This window comes from Sinocyclocheilus rhinocerous, unplaced genomic scaffold (genome assembly GCF_001515625.1).
Source record: "Sinocyclocheilus rhinocerous isolate Xijiao unplaced genomic scaffold, SAMN03320098_v1.1 scaffold1575, whole genome shotgun sequence".
Lineage (NCBI taxonomy): Eukaryota > Metazoa > Chordata > Actinopteri > Cypriniformes > Cyprinidae > Sinocyclocheilus > Sinocyclocheilus rhinocerous.
In genome coordinates, this window is record NW_015626385.1 from 148,662 (window position 1) to 172,582 (window position 23,921).

The 23,921-nt window shown below is 35.1% G+C and overlaps 1 protein-coding gene and 1 pseudogene across 1 annotated transcript in view; one reads left to right on the forward strand and one right to left on the reverse strand.

Moving 5' to 3' along the window:
* The window catches only part of LOC107713376 (myosin-7-like), a 35,256-nt pseudogene extending 33,074 nt beyond the window's left edge, over nt 1–2,182 (forward strand).
* A 19,567-nt stretch (nt 2,183–21,749) lies between these two features.
* The window catches only part of LOC107713383 (microtubule-associated protein 4-like), an 83,039-nt gene continuing 80,867 nt past the window's right edge, over nt 21,750–23,921 (reverse strand). The window contains exons 15-16 of the mRNA XM_016518881.1: nt 22,237–22,329; nt 21,750–21,848 (exon numbers count right to left, since the gene is read on the reverse strand). Coding sequence (XP_016374367.1) covers nt 21,750–21,848; nt 22,237–22,329 — 192 coding nt within the window. The remainder of the gene's footprint in view (nt 21,849–22,236; nt 22,330–23,921) is intronic.

The following is a 23,921-nucleotide window of genomic DNA, read 5'->3' on the forward strand; positions in this document are numbered from 1 at the left end:
CATTGCTAAGAACTTCATTTGGACAACTTTAAAGATGATTTTCTCAATATTTAGATTTTTTTTTGCACCCTCAGATTCCAGATTTTCAAATAGTTGTATCTTGGCCAAATATTGTCCTATCCTAACATTATTTATTCAGCTTTCAGATGATGCATAAATCCCAATTTCGAAAAATTGACCCTTATGACTGGTTTTGTGCTCCAGAGTCACAAATGCTCTACAAGTATTGCTCATTGTTAGTTCATGTTACCCATTGCACTGGTAACTAAAGCATTTGAAAATACAAGAGAAAAATGTGTTAACTCTACCAATGACCAGATGTTTATGAAAAAATACTCCTGGGATCAGTTCACTACTATGAGCCGCTACCATATATCATGCAGCTGACTTCTGATCATTTCAGTGTTTATTATTTTCACTTATTGACCCAACATATATCCAGCTATAGAAGAATGAGTTTAGAAATTTAGTTTGGGAGACACGGTTCACAAATAATTTTATCCTAATTTCTGCTAACACATGTATGAGGTTTGCATAATAAACCAAACTTTATAGCTACTGAAACATAACGTTGTGACAACTTGCCCCACTCTCCCCTACTTACTTATCAAAACACACTCTCAGTTACTAACCAAATGAAAGTAATCACAAATTTCTCAGATAAATGTCATATTTCACCCAAAAATCAAAGTAAAGACAAAACATATTTTGCAACGCAAACTTAATCAATGAATGGATACATTCTTTGGATGATTTTTTAATTGTGACGTTATTTGGAAGACGTAAATTAAATTCAGTACAAATATAAATATTTAGATTTTCAATTGTACTTCACAAATGTACTTTACATAAAAGAAACCCTTTCCCATATAACAGCAATGAGAATGAGATTAAGAACTGTGGGTGCAAATAAATATTTTACAGGTCCTAAAGTTAGGCTTTGATTTCTTTATGCAAAACTGTTCTTTTTTTCTTTTTGATTTTGGTGTGTAGTACAACCCAGACATTTCTTTTTGGTTTCGTGACATTAACCCTTGAACAATCATAACCAATGCCAATTGGAATGAAATTAGTATCAGTTTGTCTATTTACTAATTTTACTTTTTTATTAGTTCTCACATATTATGATCGTGTGATGGTTTTAGTTTCTTAAAAGGTTTAATTCAGTATTCATGAAATATGATATTTATTACTTTTTAAAACATTTTCTCTGTCAATTAAAACATTGAGCAACTAAAATCAGAAAGAAAAAGCATTACCTTTGTCTGTTCTTCAGAAGTGTGTTCAGTGTTCTTCTGCAGGGAGCCCAATGTGTGTGTGTGGCCAAGTCAGACGCCAGGAGCAACAGGAGTGAGGGGAAAAATAAACATTTGCACAGCAGAGGTCAAAAGTCATGACAATTTGCATAATGGTAGCAAGTGTACTTGTAGAAAAGATGATAGGTAGATAGATAGATAGATAGATAGAGAGATAGATAGACAACACTCTACAATAAGGTCCTATTAGTTAACATTAATTAACAATAACAAATTAGTTAACAATGAGCTTTGCATTTGTTGCAGTATTAAATATACAGTAGTCAACATTTGAAGTGGATCAAAAAAGTTAATCAAAGTTGTCCTAAGACAAGAACGCATTTTGGTTTTAGGTTAACTTTGATGAAAGGTTTTGATCCACTTCAAATGTTGACTAGTGTATACATGAATATAAATAAACATAATATAAATAAAATTACTTTGTTAATGTTAGTTAATAAAAAATGGAGCTGTTCATTGTTAGTCCATGTTAGCTCAGGTCCATTAAATAAGATTTGATGTAAATGTTAAAATTAATTAGTAAATGCTGAAATTATCATTAACTTAAACTAAGATTAATCTAAGATTTAATCTAGTTTTAAGATTAAACTAATTAAGATTAAAATTTCTTAATTTTCATTGTTAGCCCAGGATAACTAATGTAGTTTACTGATGTTAACAACTGGAACCTTATTAGAAAATACTACAGATAGATAGATAGATAGATAGATTGGGGTGCATCATGCAATTATTAATACCTGTATTCTCTGCTTCCATCATACAGCTGGCTTGAGCAAGGGATAACGAAGAAATGACAAGCAACACAATCAAAGGAGCCAAAGAATCATGGGACATCTAGTTGGACACTTGTCGAAGTAAATCAAACAAACAAACCCCCCCCCAGTCTCCATTAATAGCCTGCTCAATGGTCATGATGCACAAAGGGTCAAGTCACTGACCTTATGGTGAGCCGAGACGTCAAAGGGCCTAAACAGCTGAGAATGAACCGCCTCCGTCTCAGGGAAGAGTGTGGATCGGAATGTTCCACCTCGTCATAGCAAGAGACAGAGCTGGCAGCTGAAGGAAAAGAGACAGGATGTTAAGGTTCTCCGGATCTCTTGTTAATCCAGAGTGAAGGCCTTAATGAGGCACTAGTGTTGTTTTTGGCGGCCTGTTTTAATTTTAGTTTTAGTCTAGTCTTTGTGTGAAACTGTCATTTTAGTTTTTATTAGTTTTAGTCACGTTCATACTCTTTTTAGTCTAGTCTAGTTTTAGTCGACGAAAACTGATGACATTTAGTCTAGTTTTAGTCAATGAAAATAATAATGCCGCGAGTGGGGCTTGAGGAAGTGACGTCATAATTTAGTCATAATTTTCGTTGACGAAAGCAACACTATGAGGCACTCACGCTAACCACTGAAACAATGTAAGCGACATGCTGCAGACAATGTCACATTCAACTCACAACCTTTAGAAAACGTCCGCTTGACCCAACAATCTGAGATGCAAACCAGAAATGATCTCTCAACCTCCAAGGACATAGTGATGGGTGGGTCCAACTGGCTAGTAAGAAAAACAAACAGGCAGAATAAACTTATACATCCCTAAATATAGGTATACAGATATTTATTGATTATTAGGACATATGATAAGATGTTATCCACAACCTACACTGATTTATACCTACAGTGCCGTGAAAAAGTTTTTTCCCCCTTCCTGTTTTTTTAATTTTTTGCATATTTGTCACTTAAAAGATTCAGATCATCAAACAAATTTTTATATTACACAAAGATAATGCAAGTAAATACAAAATGCAGTTTTTAAATTATGATTTCATTATTAAAGGAAAAAAGCTGTCTAAACCTACCTGGCCCAAAGTGAAAAATTAATTGCCCCCTCCTGTTAAATCATGAAAGAACTGTGATTAACCACATTATTTTAGAAAGCTGAGTTAAATTTCACTAGCCACACCCAGACCTGATTACTGCCAGACCTGTTGAATCAAGAAATCACTTCAATAGAACATGTCTGACAAAGTGAAGCATGCTTAAAGAGCAACACATCATGCCACGATCTAAAGAAATTCAAGAACAGATGAGAAACAAAATAGCTGACATGTATCAGTCTGGAAAGTTGGAAGGTGTGTGTCCCGTTACATCTGGCGTAAAACCAACACAGCATTTGATAAAAAGAACATCATACCAACAGTCAAACATGGTGGTGGTAGTGTGATGGTCTGGGGCTGCTTTGCAGCTTCAGGACCTGGACGACTTGCCATAATTGCATAATTGCGACTTGCGAGAATGTCCGGCCATCAGTTTGTGAACTCGAACTCAAGCGCACTTGGGTTATGCAGCAGGACAATGATCCCAAACACACCAGCAAGTCCACCTCTGAATGCCTCAAGAAAAACTAAATTAAGGTTTTGGAGTGGCCAAGTCAAAGTCCGGGCTTAAATCCGATTGAGATGCTGTGGCATGACCTTAAACAGTCCATTCATGCTCGAAAACCCTCCATTGCTGCCAAGGGTGGCACAACCAGCTATTAGATTTAGGGGGCAATTACTTTTTCACATAGCGCCAGGCAGGTTTGGACAGCTTTTTTCCCTTAATAAATGAAATCATTATTTCAAAACTGCATTTTGTATTTACTCGGGTTATCTTCGTGTAATATTAAAATTTGATTGATGATCTGAATCATTCAAGTGTGACAAATATGCAAAAATAATAAATAATTAAATAAAAAAACTGGAAGGGGGCAAAAACCTTTTCACTGCACTGTACATAAGTTTGTTTGCCACATTTTGACATACACAGCACACAGTTTATGCAGGTTAAAAACATTTTCTTTCAGGGCTGCATAATTAACAAAATTAAGTAAGTGATTATCAAATCGTAAAGGCTGTGATTTAATTAAATATATGCACTTTGTGCCTCAGCTGATTACGTGCTGGTGTTTGTATTTGTATTAGTATTGTCATTGTACAGTTGTAATATAAAATAAAAAAATTTAAATTGTAATAATTTTTTCTTAATATTTTTATTTAACAAAAGTAACATTTAAAATAGCATTACAATAGTAATATTACAGTAATATTAGTGTTATATAGTATTATAAATAGGGCTGAGTATCGAGTTCGATACTTTTTAGGCACCGACCGAATTGCCTCGATACCATCGAGTATCGAAAAACGTCTCGTCGTTCGGTACCAAATTTCGATACCTAAGGGGTTAATCTCATCAACGTCAGTAAGGCGTATAAATGTAGCGCTCTGCTGACATTCTGCCATGACAAACCATGCACGCAGCAGCCGCTTGCTTTAGTTAAAAATAAGAGTTCTGTGAATGTTGATGCTTTAATAACAAATATTTATTGGGAGCGTGTATGCTGGGATTTCATAAATTTCATGGAGAAAAAAGTAACGTAAATAGTAATTAATTACTTTTGAAATAAAGTAATCAGAACAGTAACGTGATTACTTTTAAAAGGAGTAATCAGTAATTTGATTACATTTTCAGAGTAACTTGCCCAACACTGGTTGCAGCCCTAGAAATGTATTTCACATTTATTCAACTAAACAAATTTATACTGTAAAATACTATACATAAAACGTTTTTCTTTGTGAATTTCACCCAACAGACAGAGAGAACCAGTCTGTCCTGATCACGTAAGTCATTTCAGCCTCACTTTTTTGTGAGATTAAATGTGTTTAAATTATAATAACGTCTACCGTTTTAATCCACAGTGGAGAATCCAGCGCTGGAAAGACTGTGAACACCAAAAGAGTCATCCAGTACTTTGCCAGCATTGCTGCTGTATCTGGGAAAAAAGATGCAGCTTCTGAGAAGAAGGTGAATATAGCCACAAAACTACCTGTACTAAAATAAAACTATGAATATTACTTAATTTTAAAATGTTATTGTGTTCATTTGAAGATTTCAAAAATGAAATGGTTTGTTTATAGGATACTCTGGAGGATCAAATCATCCAAGCTAACCCTGCCCTGGAGGCCTTTGGCAATGCCAAGACCATCAGAAATGACAATTCCTCCCGATTTGTAAGTCCTTCCTATTAGTGGAGAAAGCATTGGTGTATAATGCGTATAATTAATATTAAAAAAATGATGTGATTATGAATTATTTATTTTTCTAACTGAACAGGGTAAATTCATCCGGATTCACTTTGGTGTAAGTGGAAAATTGGCTTCTGCAGATATTGAAACTTGTGAGTATGCTTTACATTATCACGGTTATGATTGGAAAACTATAGTACATACAAATATATTTGACGCAGCAATCATTTTGTGAATTTTCCTAATTTAGATCTGCTGGAGAAGTCTCGTGTCACTTATCAGCTCAAGGCTGAGAGAGACTACCACATCTTCTACCAGATCCTGTATCAGAAGAAACCAGAACTGCAAGGTAAAATTACCCGTCACATCTATTACATTACTGTTTCTAATTAGAAGAGTATTTTCTGTTCTATGTTCCCATTTCTCCTTAGAGACTACGCCTACATCTCGCAAGGAGGGACACAAGTGGCATCCATTGATGATGCTGAAGAGCTGATTGCCACTGACGTTAGTAACATATCTCTCTATCAAACAAAATATACATATATTAGAACTGTTGTGAAGTGCCACAAAAAGGATAATAAAAGTAGACTTATATTATTGCTTTGTCATGCTGCTTTCAAATGGCAGGATGCGTTTGATGTGCTGGGCTTCACTACAGATGAAAAGACATCTACAAGCTGATTGGTGCCATCATGCACTACGGCAACATGAAGTTCAAGCAGAAGCAACGAGAGGAACAGGCAGAGGCTGATGGGACTGAAAGTAGGTGATGTTGTACAATCATTACCACTCCGCCACTGGTGACTTTTTGATAAACGGTTCTAAATGAAAAAAAAAACTTTTTTCTTTACAAGATGCTGACAAAGTCGCATATCTGATGGGCCTGAACTCGGCTGATCTCATCAAGGGTTTGTGCCACCCGAGAGTTAAAGTAGGAAATGAGTGGGTGACCAAGGGACAGAGTGTCCAACAGGTGAAGAAACTTTATATAATGTAAAATGTAGAGCTTGGAAATCACGTTACAACAAAAAAGCAATATTTTAATCAATTTTCTAATGTTCTTCCACTCCTTTCAGGTGTACTACTCTATTGGTGCTCTGGCAAAGTCAGTGTATGAGAAAATGTTCTTGTGGATGGTTGTGAGAATCAACCAATCCCTGGACACCAAACAGCCTCGTCAGTACTTCATTGGTGTGCTGGACATTGCTGGATTTGAGATCTTTGATGTAAGATTACATCAATAGATTTTTGTTATTCTAAAACAAATAAAACAAGCAGTGCATGCTGTTTCACCAATGTGATTATAAAACATATCCCACCTGCAGTTCAACACCTTTGAGCAGCTGTGCATCAACTTCACTAATGAGAAGTTGCAGCAGTTCTTCAACAACCACATGTTTGTGCTGGAGCAAGAGGAATACAAGAAGGAGGGCAATGAGTGGGAGTTCATTGACTTTGGCATGGACTTAGCGGCTTGTATTGAGTTAATTGAAAAGGTGGGTTTATGTGCAGAAATATTCATTATAATCATAATTAAAACATTTGTTTTGTGTGTTCTCGCTTTTTCATATTATTTACACAATATTTTTTCCATTATATTTTGTTCTCTGTAGCCTATGGGTATCATGTCCATCCTTGAAGAGGAGTGCATGTTCCCCAAAGCCAGTGATGCAACATTCAAAGCTAAGCTCTATGACAACCACTTGAGTAAGAATCCTACTTTCCAGAAGCCCAGGATTGTCAAGGGTAAACCAGAGGCCCATTTCTCCTTGGTTCACTATGCTGGCACTGTGGACTACAACATTAATAACTGGCTGGTGAAGAACAAGGACCCTCTTAATGAGACTGTGGTTGGACTCTTCCAAAAGTCTACTGTGAAGCTGCTGTCATTCCTGTTTGCTGGATATGCTGGGGCTGACTCAGGTGTGTACTGACCTTCAGTAAAGCGTATTCAGTATACTTTTTTTTCTGGGTTTGAACTGTAATGTGACATGCTAAAACACTTTTATTTTACATTTTCTGTTGGTTTCAGCCCAAGATGCCAAGGGAGGTAAAGGAGGTGGCAACAAAAAGGGTTCGTCTTTCCAGACTGTGTCAGCCCTTCATAGGGTAAGGATTATTAAAACAAATGATCAAAACAAAAAGTTCAAAATTGCATACCTTACAATGTTATGGTTTGTTTTTCAATCACAGGAGAACTTGAACAAGCTGATGACCAACTTGAGGTCAACTCACCCTCACTTTGTGCGTTGCCTGATTCCAAATGAGACTAAGACTCCTGGGGCGATGGAGAATCCTCTGGTCATGCACCAGCTGCGCTGTAACGGTGTGCTGGAGGGCATCAGAATCTGCAGAAAGGGCTTCCCCAACAGGATCCTGTATGGAGATGTCAAGCAGAGATGAAAAACCTGAAAGAGACACTAAAATAATGACTGGAATAAACATTTTAATGCACAGGGGGTAAAACTTTGTTACTTTTGTACCTCTTGTTAGATACCGTATTCTGAACCCATCTGCTATTCCAGAGGATCAGTTCATTGACAACAAGAAAGCTGCTGAGAAACTGCTGGGCTCACTGGACCTTGACCACAGCCGGTACAAGGTAGGACATACTAAGGTATAAAATATTCTAACAAAATTTCTCTTCAAATAGCCAATTCAAATGATCATAATGCAGAAAGTGTAAAGAAAATAAACAGTAAATAAATATTGACATATGTTTTGTAAAGGTGTTCTTCAAGGCTGGTCTGCTGGGTACCCTTGAAGAGATGAGAGATGACCGTCTTGCTCTCAACATAACTGGGATTCAAGCAAGAGCTCGCGGTATTCTCTCAAGAATTGAGTAAGTCTATTAACAGACTGAGGACCGTAAGAATCTGGCACGTCTTCAGGATCTGGTGGACAAACTCCAGCTGAAGGTCAAGTCCTACAAGAGAGCTGCTGAGGAGGCGGTAAGTTAACAATGCCACTCGGATATTGAAGTATTGATGTCTCTGTATTATTTTTAACCATATGTTCTTGTTAATGTGTTTTTCAGGAGGAACAGGCGTATGCTAATCTGACCAAGTTCCGTAAGCTGCAGCATGAGCTGCATGAGGCAGAGGAGAGGGCTGATATTGCTGAATCTCAGGTCAACAAGCTGAGAGCCAAGAGCCCTGATTCAGGATCCAAGGTAATTTTTCTGTCCAATTAAAAAATATGATATAGTACACTACTATGATACTTACATTCTCTTTGCTCTCTTATTACAGAAAGGACATGATGAAGAGTAATTCTCCACTATAAAGCTTTTGTTTGCTGTGAAACCACATTCATGTACTGGTTCTGATGAAGCAATAAAAAACTGCAATTCTGAATTCTTGTGTCTGTGGCTTTGTTTTCCATTTCTGTTTTATCATTGTCTCACCATGTATCTAAAGTGTAAAAGTGGGCATTAAATATATGATAAACCGCAACAACTGTGCACAAATTAAGATATTTTTAATGCATTCTGAGAGCTCTCTGAGCCTCCCATAGACAGCAATGTAATTAACATGATAAAGGTCCAGAAACGTAGCAAGGAGATCGGTAAAATAATCCATGTGACATCAGGGGTTCAACCGTCATTTTATGAAGCGAGAATACAATTTGCGGAGGAGACAAATTGTTGAATAAAGTCATTATTTTTCTTTTCTTTGCGTACAAAAAGTATTATCGTAGCTTCAAAAAATTACGGCTGAACCCCTGATGTCACATGGATTATTTTACCGATCTCCTTGCTACGTCTCTGGACGTTGATCATGTTAATTACATTGCTGTCTATGGGAGGGTCAGAGAGCTCTCAGAATGCATTAAAAATATCTCAATTTGTATTCCAAAGATGAACTGAGGTATTACAGGTTTGGAACATGAGGGTGAGTAATTAATGACAGAATTTTCATTTTTGGGTGAACTATCCCTTAAAGTCACACCAAAGGTGTTCAGCTGAGATTAGGACCTGGCTTTCTGCAGACCAGTCAAGTTCTTCCACACTGACTGAATCAATCATTTCTTTTTTTAACCTTGCCTTATACACAGAGTACAAACTGTTAGAAGCACACAATTCCCAAGAATATCATTATATGCTTAAACATTAAGATTTGTACTTATGGAAATTGCTATAGTAGTCAAACATGTTCATTAGAAGGGGTGTCCCAATACTTTTGTCCATAGTGTAAATATGTCCAATGGTACTAAGGGTAAGCTCTACAAATGTTGTGGGTTTCATATATTTGAAGTATAGCATATTTTACTATGCAAACACTTTTTCCATAACTGATTACAATACATTACCTGGCTGACGTATGGTTCACAAAATTAGGACAAATTAATTAAATACTTACCCTATTCCACTCTGCAGCTTGATTCAAGATATCCATGTCACCACTGATGTTGTCACTATTTATTCTGAGCATGTTTGAGTCACTTAAATATCACTATATTTTGTAAATGTTTTTATTTCTGGTTGTGTCCCAATATGCTGTTGTATTATAAAGTGTCCCTTAAAATTTGACATCATAAGCTACAATATTAAAATTTGACATCATAAGCTAGAATAATAATAACAACGTATATGTTTAATTACAGGATATGAACAGACATAAAAAAAGACATACAAATCAGTGATTCACTTACTAAGTGACTTTGACTCAGAATCGTCAAACAGACTGACTCGTTAAAAAGAACCGGTTCATATGTTGTTCTTGTTGTTGTTTTCCCGCCACCACGAATCGGACGTCATGGAGGAAAAACTTGGCGCTCTTTTGCACCTGACGAAACATCATATAAAAAGTACAAATTTTCATGACTTGATTAGTTTAAAAATAATCGTTCAATATTTCTTTCGTACGTACCCTGTATCTTACCTTTGTAAATCGTGACCTGTGCGCTGTGTTGATGGATCCCAAATGCTTTAACTTACTGTGGCTCTTAAGAAACTGCCTTTCTTTCCCCATTTTGACTTTTAAGCATTTCCTCAAGTGAAAATAACCTATCAATAACGATATTTGGTTTAATACAGATTGTATCTGCATCCTTATACAGTCTATGCCTGCATCAGATTAAACGTCTTTCATATAATGTTACGTTACTAGATTTCTCTCGGTAAAATTCACGTTTTTTTGTGGCTTTAAAATCACTTTGTGAGTTTGTCACCTCATTAAAAATACTGTTAGCAACAATATTGCACCTGACGAAACATCATATAAAATGTACAAATTTTCACGACTTGATTAGTTTAAAAATAATCGTTCAATATTTCTTTCGTACCTTACCTTTGTAAATCGTGACCTGTGCACGGTGTTAATGATGGATCCCAAATGCTTTAACTTACTGTGGCTCTTAAGAACCTGCCTTTCTTTCCCCATTTTGACTTTTAAGCATTTCCTCAAGTGAAAATAACCTATCAATAACGATATTTGGTTTAATACAGATTGTATCTGCATCCTTATACAGTCTATGCCTGCATCAGATTAAACGTCTTTCATATAATGTTACGTTACTAGATTTCTCTCGGTAAAATTCACGTTTTTTTGTGGCTTTAAAATCACTTTGTGAGTTTGTCACCTCATTAAAAATACTGTTAGCAACAATAACATGTAATTAAGCACTTTAATAATCACTTAATCAAGTTAATTTAAAACAAAAAAGCTTAATGTGTAAAATGTAATTACGTAACGTTACCGTTGCCACATCTGACAGTTTTGTCTGCTGTATTTTTCTGAATAAAAACATCCTTAAACTTTATTTATTTTTGTAAAGTTTTAATCTATTTAATTGGTTGAACTGGATTTCAACACAAACTTTGTACCTTGAATGTTATATCGTCGAAATGAAGCTTTCGAAAATCTGAGGAGAAAATTCTTTGACGTTGAGAAAGTTCCCGCCGTGCCGTAGACTGAAGTCTCGCGCAGACGGCGGGAGAGTTTACGTGTGATGTCACGTGATCTCGTGATGGAAAACTACTGGCTAATATCTACATAACAAAAAGACAAGTACCGAAGTACTATAGTGAAATAAATGTAACATTTTAAGAAAAAAAACATGGAGATGTAGGACTTAATTGTCCGATAAGGCAATGAAAGAAAATGTGCAAAATACAAAAAAAAAATTTGCACAAATAATATCTACTACACTACAAAAATATGAAAGGGTAGGCCTATGTTACAACATATGAAATTAACCAGTGTAAAAATCCTTACCTTTTCTTTTTTTTTCAAAAATAATGCCTTGAGTAAATAAGTAAAATCCTTACCTTTTCTTTTTTTTTCAAAAATAATGCCTTGAGTAAATAAGTAAATAAATAAGAAAAATTAAATCAATACCCTGTCTTTAAAACAGATTTTCACCAAGTCACATTTGTCCAGTTTTTAAGATTTTTCTGAGAATATTAGAAAAGCAAAATTAATGCTCAGAAATCTAAAATTATGAGCTTATATAGACCATTACAACCATATATATATATATATATATGAAGAGTTTATTTGCAAAAACTTAAAGACTCCGTTTAAATTTTCCAAAAATCGTGTTTTTTTATTATGTTATGATGTTTCTATTGTGTTAGTTTTTTTTGGTTATTTTTTAACCTAGTCAAAATAACCCAACTGCAGTTTGAGATTAATTGGAATGCACAATGAAAAAACATGATTTCTGAGAATTGTTAAAAACGGAGTTATCTGTTTTTGCAAATGAACTCTCTATATATATACACACACACACACCATAGACTGTATCCACCTTATTTTTCACGTACGCGCGAGCGCCGCCATTTTCGAACTATAATGTGTCAGATTTCCGGTAAAGCACTTCCGCTAATAGTAGTTGCATTGTGATTCTGTAGTTTTGCGTTCACTGTGTAGATTTTACAGGCTAGTTTACTTTTAACATGGACTTACAGTGATATGTGTGTTGGAACAGATCTCACTATGAGGGATATTGAAGACATGGAGAAACTGAACACATCTTACAAAGAGCGAGTGAGAAGCCTGGAGTCAAAGGTTCAAGCACTCACCTGTGAGAGGAAACAACTGAAATCTGATGTGGGTTTAAAGGATGATCAAATCATTCACTTCTACACTGGCCTTCGCTCATCCAAAGTCTTCTTCGCACTTCTGACATATCTCACCACTGCGTGGAGTCTGAGAACAATGAATCCTCCAACAGCTCTCCAGTTTTACTTAGTCTTAAAGGGGTCATATGATGCAATTTCAAGTTTTCCTTTCTCTTTAGAGTGTTACAAGCTCTAGGTGCATAAAGAAGATCTGTAAAGTTGCAAAGACTAAAGTCTCAAATCCAAAGAGATATTCTTTATAAAAGTTAAGAGTCAGCCACACCTACCTAAAATGGCCAAAATAATGATCTTTAAAATAGCATCATATGACCCCTTTAATGAAACTGAGATTGGCCTCACTCAAAGATCTTGCCTTCAGGTTTCTTTGCAGTTGTGCAACAATCTCTGCCATATTTCATGACTGGTTGAACAATGGCACAGCGTTTCGCCGCTCTAATTTATTGGCCTTCAAGAAACAATATTCAAAAGAATATTTCTTCCCTGTTCAGAAGCCCCCCTTTCAATTCAGTGAGGTTGGAGACCTACTCCAACTAGAAGTCCCACAACAGCATCAAATTCCTGGTTGGCATCAGTCCAACAGGATCAATCACATTCCTTTCCGAGTCTTGGGATGGGAGAGCTAGTGACAAAACAATCACCAAACTGTCTAGTTCGATTGATCTTTTGGAAGAAGGAGACATTGTCATGGCTGACAGAGGGTTTAGTTTTCATGAGTATTTTGCTGCAGAAGGGGTACAGCTACTCATACCAGCTTCAACTCGTGGAAAGAGCTATTGGCCGCATTAAAAATGACTATATTTTGCGACAAACGCTCCCCATAAACTTGGTCAAGCGAAGACCCAAAGACACAGTGGTAACAGCTGATAAAATATTACTAGCATGTTCTGCATTATCTAATTTGGACAAGTCATTAATTCAGTAGAAAAATATATCATAGACACTGACAAGTGGTTAGAAAACCTTTATTTTGTTATTGATTTAATTTATTGTTATTGATGGCGTACAGCATTAATATTAGTGGCAGATTTAGCACATGAAAAGTTGCATTGTATGTGTCATTTGTATATAGATTTTTCTTTGACTTATGTTTGGGCATTTGATTTCAAGTGTAGCAGGTGGGCATCACTTGCAATGGACCATTCTGTATGGGCTGGCTCCTAAATGTGGAAACTTTGGATTCACTACTAAACCAACTTCTTCCACCCTCAAGCTGTCATGACAAGTCATCTGGTTTGAAGTAAAGGCTTCTCTAGCTAGTTTTTCATCGTTCTTATCTCCAAGCTAAGGCTGGTGCATTTCTGCTGGATGTGTAGCCCACACTCTAAAAAATGCTGGGTTAAATATAACCCAGCTATTGGGTTGTTTTGACCCAGACGTTGGGTTGCTTTGACCCAGAGGTTGGTTTCAAAACAACCCAACCGCTGGGTTTGTCCCTTTTTAACCCAGCGCTGGGTTATATTTAACCCAGCATTTTTTTAGAGTGCATGATTTTAGATGTCAAGTTACCTTGACTTGTCTTGCAGGGATGCACTTTTTTCCAGGGGTTTCAGAGCAGCGTAATCGAAACTGTGTCATCAGGTAGGCGTGGCCTATTTGAGAATCTGCATAGGTCACCGATCATGCGCAGTGGGGAAAAGCCATTTACTTCAAATACCTGTCCTGATCACAGGGGTTTCCTGTTAAATACCTTTTATATTATATACAGTAATTTCAGATGCCTGTCCTCATCACAGGTGTTTTATGTCAAATTACATCCATACTGTTTTAAATTCAAATACCTGTCCTGATCGCAGACTTCGTGTCAGATTACATTCACAACGTTTTACATTTTTATGGTTGTTTATTTGTTTTCAAAAGTCGTTTAAATTTAAGATTATAAAACGTAAAATAACCTGTATGATAGTTTTGTCCTTCATTATCCATCGCAGACGCTTTTTTTATTCATTAAAACAGCATTCTGCGCATGGCGCAAGGTGACCTCTTGATTTTTTTATTTATTTTTTGGAAAGGGGGCGTTTTCACAACGCCTCTAGAAACGCCCATTTTACGTCGTGGTAATGAAACTCCTGGAATTTAGTGAATGACTTGTCTTGCATCTTAACACTTCGTTAAAGTGACTTGCAGTGATTCGGCCCCGTCTCTGCTCGAACCACTGTTCACTAGAGGACTGACCCGTGTGCTCTCTCGCAGGTGCTTACAATTCAGTTCACTAAAGTAAGCAGGGATGGTTTGCAGATGCAGTGTCTGTGCCACTACCAAAGGTGCACAGTCTGGGACTTCATACTGAAATAGGAATCACATTTGTTATAATCAAATTTATTTGTGTAGCACATATTTCCCAAAAACTTGGTAACACATTTTTAGTTAATCCAGTTATGTACAATGTCAAAATCATAACTTGTGTGTTTATGTATATATGACAAACATGAAATATATTCCTATATGATTTATTTTTCAAGGCTATAGTCACATACAGGTGCATCTCAATAAATTAGAATATCATGAAAAAGGTCAATATTTTTTGTCACTCATTTCAGAAAGTGAAACCCATATATTATATAGATTCATGACACATAGAGTGAAATATTTCAAGCCTTTATTTCTTGAAATTTTGATGATTATGGCTTACGGATTTAGTCACACACAAGTGGCACTATATCCATGTGCATATCAATGTTTGCGGCTATATCCATGAAAACCATATATGCACATATTTCATGTTTTGCGCATACATTGTCATTGATTATGTTTCTGCAAAGATTTCCTTACCTTCAAGGACTTAAAAAGCTTGCTTGGCGAGTCTGGTGTGACTACAATGGATACTCTGAATTGCTCTTTGTCTAACAGGTTTGGAAAAGTCAATGTCTGCCACTGGTTTTGGATCAATCTAAAACAAAGTGGGATTACAGTAGTAAACATTTGAAGTGGATCAAAAAAGTTCATCAAAGTTATTTTGGTTTTAGGACAACTTAGATGAAAGGTTTTGATCCACTTCAAATGTTGACTACTGTATACACCGACTAATCTGCAAGTATCTACTTTTATCTAAAACCAACAACACGTGATGAATTAGAATTGAATATTAATTAGATAAAGACACGTTAGCCAGATATTGATACACATCTGGGTACGTTCGGGTAATTCAACTTCATCACGTTTTTTTTTTATTTTTATATCTTAACTGTTCTGTTTTAGCTAGACTTAAAAAGTACGTGCAAGTCATTTTGTTTTGACATGTCTGTGATTTAAAAATGGCGCCACCGGAAATGCTTTAGGACCAGACATGCGCAGTATCATCGCAACGCGTTTGACTTTACTTCCTTGAAATGGTCAATAAAATACATCGCAATATAAACGAAACAAATGTTTTTTTTTTGTGAAGCATATAAATACTTATGATCCTGGAGACAAGAAACATTTGCTTTAATATGTAAAGATCAAACCCAACCTACCGAATGTTTTAAACTTTATTTTATTTAATGTTTATTAATCACATCATAGTTAACGATTAACCACAATAAACACCTCATTCAAACCAAAAAAATATAATGAAATTTAATTTTCATGGAAAAACTAAAAAAAAAAAAAAAAAAGGAAAAAAAACCAAAAAAAAAAAAAAAAAAAAAAAAAGGAAAACAAACCGACAAAAACCTTGCAAATGATGAGTCTGGCAAACAGCCTGAATGTTCTGTTCATATCACCTCATAGAGCTTCTTACTGCATCTCCAGAAACCGAATCTACTGCACATTAATGTCATGTTTCTTTAGTTTCCATGTTACTTTAGGGTTGTACATCTTTATGAGTGTAATTAGGCTCCAGGGCAATATCTCTCCCAGATTACTTCCAAATAAGAAAAACAAAACAAAAAATCATAACCATAATAATAATAATATTGATAATAATAATAATTGGACCTCTCCTCTCCCTGCTTCAACAGGATGCCCTGGTCCTTCATGGCACAATAAAATCTGTGCAATTGAAACACATTCAATGCAATCCCCTCATTTTAGTTTGACAGTGTTATTCCGAGTATCTTTTTCCCGTAAGACTAAGATTCATAGAAACATAAAGGGTTATTAGAAGTTATTAGAAGACGTTAAAGAGGACATGGGCTAAATATCTGGACGTGACCCACCTGGCATCACCTGGGCATAAGCATTACCAAGCTCGCCACAACATTAAACACACGGCGGCCAAATACATGTGCTTTAATATAGTTTAAATACATTTGTTCTCTGCCTTTTCCATTGAAAAAAATGCAGGGCCAAAGTGACAATAATAATATGAATAATAGCCATTAAAGGTGCATAATATCAGCCCTCAGCTTCTTTGACCATTGCAGATGTCTTTTTTTATGCCAATATTAAATGCATTGACAGAGACAGCGGTAAAACCATAGGGAAATCAACTGTAAATACATGTAAAGAGGCTATATATGATAGTAGGATTGTTCTCAGGGTTCATTCAGGCACAGGGAACCGATTCAAATGTGACCTCTTCACTACAAACAGCCGCTAAACATTATTACTGTCCTCAAAGACTACAGGTCCTTAACAAAACAAAAAAAAACCTTCAGACTTTAGCCTAATATTTACACACTTCTCATTTCCTGGAAAGAAAAAATAGGGAAATCAACTGTAAATACATGTAAATAGGCTATATATGATAGTAGGATTGTTCTCAGGGTTCATTCAGGCACAGGGAACCGATTCAAATGTGACCTCTTCACTACAAACAGCCGCTAAACATTATTACTGTCCTCAAAGACTACAGGTCCTTAACAAAACAAAAAAAAACCTTCAGACTTTAGCCTAATATTTACACACTTCTCATTTCCTGGAAAGAAAAAAAAAAAAGACCATAAATAATAATATTGCCCCAAAATCATCAATTCGTAAATTCATGCAACCATTTTTTGGCATTTTCCACCAATTCATTTAGGTGAATTATTTAAATAATCTTTAAAAATGAGAATACACAATGAAGTTACTGTCCTACTTGTATTTGTTATCTAAAACTTATTTCAACGAAGCTACCTCTCAAAAACTGGATTTTCTAACAAGGACATGCATTCGTCAATTTTTCGACCAATCGCATAATATTTCATGATCTGAATGCTTTACGCTGTCATGCATGATGTAGGTTTCTAAAAGTTCAAATCTGGGGTCTGTCACACTGACAGTATTATTGCTTTGCATGTTCTGGGATTAAAGAGGTCTGATGAGAATAAGCAATAGATGCAACAGTAATTTGTCATACTCATAAAAAGAAAAGCGTGCTAAAAATCGTCTGTCTGACCTCCGTACCGCCCACAGCTGAAGAAGAAAATAACACAAAAAGAAGGGCGGGCCACGTCCTCTTACCCTGTTATTACACCAAAAGGACACTAAACCAAGCGGCTACATGTCAAGCGTGTGAGTCTGTGCGACCTCAAAAAGGCTATCTGAAGATAAGCTACCGTATAACAGAAAATGCTACAAGAGGAAATAAGCTACAGGCTCCACCGCAGGATCCTTTCCACTCACACGATCACACTATAATGCGAAGCTTTTACTCTTAATAAAGACCTGCAGAAATGTATGCAATAAGAGAAGAATTCAAAGCACCACCAGACTCATAAGCAACTATTAAAAGTACGTAAAAGGTTTCAGGCCGTGACATTCTGTCTCTGCGTCCCTCCAAAGGCAGGATGCGATCGGTACCAGGCACAAACTCAACCCTCACTTCCACATAAAAGCATACTGTACCTACTGTACATGATGCCAAAACATCAACCATTCATTGCTAACAGAAACCCCTCGTGCATCAAGTCAACATCTACTTCCTTCACCTTGTGAAAAAGAAGCACACTTTAGCATACTTTTAAAAAGAGTATTAGGGAAATGATACACTTTGAAAGAATATACTTGATTGTTAATTGAACGTAATGTTTTCAGACACTTAATTGCATGGTAAATGAAATTAAAGTGTATTATGGTTTAAATGTATATTAAATGCAATAAGCTGAACTTAGGAATGCTTTTTTTGACCCACTTAAGTAGGACTTAATTACATCTTTACATGCAATTTCATAATTCTTTTCTCTTTGATGGTTAAAGTGTAAACGCGTGTAAAACTACAAAATAGTTTAATGTCATTTCTGTTGAAACTTGAAAAAATATATTTTTAAATACAAACTTGTAATTAAGTTGTAGTTTAGTAAAATAAATTAAACCTAAATATTTCAGAGCACGTAACAATTAAATCAAATGTTAATAATCAAGTATTTTACATGTGCTTTAGTATGTTAGTCAGCACATCAAAATAAGTGTACTTCTTTAAAGATTATTAAAATAATGACTCAAAATGTAATTTAATGTAAAATTTAATTTCAGATTATAGCAAAGAGTGTTTAAGTATGTATGTAGTTATGAAAGCATACTTTAAATACACTTAAGTGGGCTTTTATTTCAGTTATATTATACTATGATCAATATATTAAATGTACTTTTAAGATTTGAGGCAACAAGCGCACTTCTTTTTCCACAAGGAAACACGTTCACCTCAGACCCTCTTCACGTTCACGAAGCCGTCTGGAGCTGCGTTTGACACTATGAGCGCTGTTTGCTGTGCGTTTACATGGAGCTTCATGTCTTATAGGCATTGTAGGAGACTTTATATTGCTTTACAATAACGAGGAAAAGGAAACATCCGCTGGTCACGAAAATAAAACGAAGAGTCAAAAGAAAGCGTTTAACAACACAGGTCATTGCTACAGTATTCACTCAAACACACACACATCACGAATAGTTTTAGAGAGATTCAGAAAACCTATGTGCTTCAAAGTCAGCTCTACTGGAGGTCAAGGGTGAGGTGAGCGAGGGTCACATGACAGCCCTGTATGCTGAATGAAGCTGCCTTCAAATCAAGCGGGAATGATCGTGCTTACAAAATCTAGACTTTCCAAGTTAAAGCTGTTATTAGCCATTTTAAGTGTAAATGTTTCAGAAAATACTTGTTTAGGCATAAAGGGATGTTCACACTACACGTTTAATTGACTTCCATTTATACGCATGCGAACGTGGAGACAAAAAGCAAGCTTATCAAAGTTTGGTAAGCTCTGCGAAGATGTATGATGTGAAGACATACAACAAATAAAAGATCATGGCATGACCTCTTAGCTGCAAAAAAAAAAAAAAAAACCTGCAGAATTGCATTTTTTTTAACATGTTGAATACATTAAATGTTGAATGATGTTTTTAAAGACGCCACTGTAAAAATTACATTTTGTGGTAGTAAATAAAACTGTGTATTTTACAATAAAATGTTTCTGTTTTTCTACTTTAACCCCTTAACTGTCACACATTTTTGAACATAGACGTGAAAGTGCACGATCCAAACTTAAATTTTTACAATTCATGAATGAAAACATTTTGTAACATGATTTTGATGTACCATTTTCATGGTAATGTCTGATTTTTAAATGGGTTTCAAAGGATGAATTTTGAGATTTGAAGTTTTCAATTGATATATAATTTATGATGATTTCTAAAGTGAAATGCAACGAAGAAGACTTTTTTTGTGACAAAGGTCAGAACTCCTGTTATGATGTAGATTTTTGAGGTCTTTTTTTGTGACAAAGGTCAGAACTCCTGTTATGACGTAGATTTTTGAGGTGCACAATCTATTACTTTTCCTACATAATTTTTTAACAAAAAACTGTGGTAAAATATCTATTTAGGAGTCTTAGACCTTTCCAACAATATATAGTTTGTCACGATTAGATTAGGATTTTTATTGAAGTAAACATAGGCGTCCCACAGAGGGGACGGGTGACAGTTAAGAGGTTAAAATTGCATGTTTAATTAATGCATTGAATGTAATTGTGAAACTTACTAGCAATTTCTGAGTGGAAATGGTTTCTACACTATATATATTTAAAAAAAAGGATCGTGGTAGTACCCTTGCTGTCTATGGGAGGGTCAGAGAGCTCTCGGATTTCATCAGAAATATCTTAATTTGTGTTCTGAAGATGAACGAAGGTCTTACGGGTTTGGAACGACATGAGGGTGAGTAATTAATGACAGAATTTTCATTTTTGGGTGAACTATCCCTTTTATGCACATCCTTTGCTCTTCATTTTGTTGCTTTGGCACAAAAAAAAAGCTCGATTTTGTCAGAAAGTGCTTTTTTTTTATATGACACGATCGCATGGTAAATAACTCGTAAGCACAAACTTCCCATGAGGACTTGAAGGCAGCGAGAGATGATGTCCAGATGGATCCAGATGTGTTTGCATGTGGTGATCAGATGGGTATGTGCAGGTTTGATTATGAATACTAGATTCATGCTCTACAACAAGTGATGTAGCAGGTGTGCTGATTTCTAGGTGTGAGTAGCGTGAGTTTAGCCATGTTACAGTGTGACCTCAGAGTTTACAGATTTCGCTCCAACTGAGGGCTTGTTTTGCACATCCTGATGACTGTAGTCTGTACAGCCTCACCGAGCAGAACCGTCAACAGAGAGCACACCAATCATGTGAGTCTTAGCAATGGAAGGAGGCGGGGTTTAGAGAACAGCGGACCAATGAGAAGACAGAAATCACATCCGGAGTCCAGTGAGCGAGCCGACGTCGCCCCCTTGTTCCTGGGAGGAGAGGAGGGCCGGGGTGGTGTGAGAGGTCGCGAGGGAGTCGTTGAGCGAGACAGGGTGGGAGTGGACAGGGCTGTATTTTACTTTAAATAAAATGTTACATCTGTTTTTATTCAATATTTTGATTTTACTTTAAACAATAAAATGTTACATCTGTTTTTATTCAATATTTTTACCTAATTAAAACGATTAAATGTGCATTCAATATTTTTATTCAATATTTAGATTTTACTTTTTAAAAAAATTGTTACATTCAATGTTTTTATTTAATATTTTGGCGTAATTAAAAAGATAAAATGTGTATTCAAATTTTTATTGAAGATTTTGATCTTAATAATCTTAATCTTAATAATATTTTTTTTTTTACTTTACTCTAAAAATGTTATTCAATGTTTTAATTTAATGGTTTTATTTTAATAAAAAAATGTAAATGCTACATTCAATGTTTTTATTCCATATTTTGATTTTACCTAAAATGTTACATTTAATGTTTTTATTTAACATTTTGAATTTACTCAAAAATGTTATATTCAATGTTTTAATTTCAATAATTAGATTTTACTTTCAATATTTTGCTCTTAACTTAAAACAAAAAATAAAATGTTCATCACATTTTCATTTTTGGGTGAACTATCCCTTTAAAGCCATTTAAATGACTATTTAGGGTTTCATCATACCTGGTTTATGTTTGATGTTGGCCTTGGAGCCACACTTTGAAGCCACTTTACTCAAGTCAACCTTCTTGTTGAGAATCTGGACCTGTGAACACACAATCATCTGATGAAGCTGCTCAAATCGAAGCTCCACTGCTAAAATAAAAGACGTCGCAAGCAGTGCTTGAACCTTGAAGGTGATGAAAAACATCTCTAAAAACTCTGAGATTTCAGAGAGCATCGCAGCAGATTTCAGTTAGTGTGAGTGAAGATTATGAACAAACGTCCAGAATGCAAACCTCTGCTGTCACCATGATTTGCTTTGGAACGCTGTTTTGGAAAATGCAGCTCAGCAACATAGGATTTGGCAGCGTTTCTCCCAGCTCTTAAGTGAAGAAAGCGTCTCATTGTTGGGTCTGAGCGCATCGTGTGGCACAGTGACTGTCTGTGTTTGTCTGAACGACGGCTACACCGCATGCAGTAACGTTACTTACGTTCCCTCCACCAGGAACATGTTTCATATTGTCCTTGGAGCCCAAGCGAGAAGTCACGTGACTGTAGTCCAGTTTTTTGGAGACTATCTGAACCTACAACACAGCACGGCGGGCCGGGAGGGACGGGACACCAGGGAGGTTCAGGTTAGAGAGGGAAGACAACAGAGGACACAAGCAGAAGCATCTGAAAGCAACTAGCATCATTGACAATGAAGACGCCCTGCTGATTGTTAGTGTGAACACCATTAGGGCTCTTAAATACACCGTTTCCTCTCGTTTGTAAACTTAGCTAATAAAAATCACCAATTAAGTGAATGAAACTGATACAAAACAGAAATGACTGAGGAGTATCTGGTTGGTGAGCTACTAATGGACATTGTGATGCAGGGATATTCAGTTCAGTGAACTGTCACCAAAAAATGTCTATGAATAATGCAATGCCATTACTTTGGTGATTGTTCACTGCTGCACATTTTAAAACCAACAAGGGTTAAGCAATATTATAATTATATTTACAGCCAGCATTTTCTTAAGTGCTACCCAAACTGTGCAATTTGAGCATCCCGGCTGTGGGATAAACAATGACTGGATGATTAAAAACCCAATGCAAGCACCCAAAGATCTCCAGAAGGAAAGACGGATGATTACTAGCTGAACAATGTGTTTTTTTCCATCTGATATCAATATCTGCTGAGAAAATGAGCAATACAATCACACATCTATATTCTTATTATATTGCTATTATTATTAATTAATTCGATTTTATTGAAAAACATAATTATATATAAATCATGAATATATATCAAAACATTATTGTATAAAATATTAATGAACATTATAACAGTTATATAAATAACTCAATAATTTATACTTAAGTATATTTTCTATCATTTATTTTGTATTATAGTACTAAAATTTGAGATGAATCAAAGTAATACAATTTTAATAACAATAACACAGTAACACTATATAAGAGAAATGTGTGTATTTTAGGTTTATTAGGTATATATTATTAATTATAATAAATAATTAATTAAATAGGTAATAAATATTTGGCATATTAACATATTAAATATATACTATTAAAATATATAATATCATAAAAACACAAAAATATATATTATACACAAAAATACATACACACACAATTTTATTCAATTAATTAATTCATGTAAAGTATTTAAAAATTAAATATATAATAAATAAAAATAATAAATAATTAATTAAATAGGTAATAAATATTTGGCATATTAACATATTAAATATATACTATTAAAATATATAATATCCTAAAAACACAAAAATATATATTATACACAAAAATACACACACAATTTTATTCAATTAATTAATTCATATAAATTATTTAAAAATTAAATATAAAATAAATAAAAATGCATTTTAATATTTAAAAAGTGTTAAAACATTTTCATATGAAACTATTACACTAATATTATCTGGCATATTTCTTTAACTATATATGAAGAGTTCATTTGCAAAAACAGATGAATTTTATTTTGATGAAATAAAAAACTAAAAATACAGCTAACTAACACAATAAAACAATAAAAACATAACATCATAAAAAAACATGATTTTTTGGAGTCATCTGTTTTTGCAAATAAACTCCATATAATATTTAATTGAACAGTTCTCAGTCTATCACGCTACAACTAAAGACACAC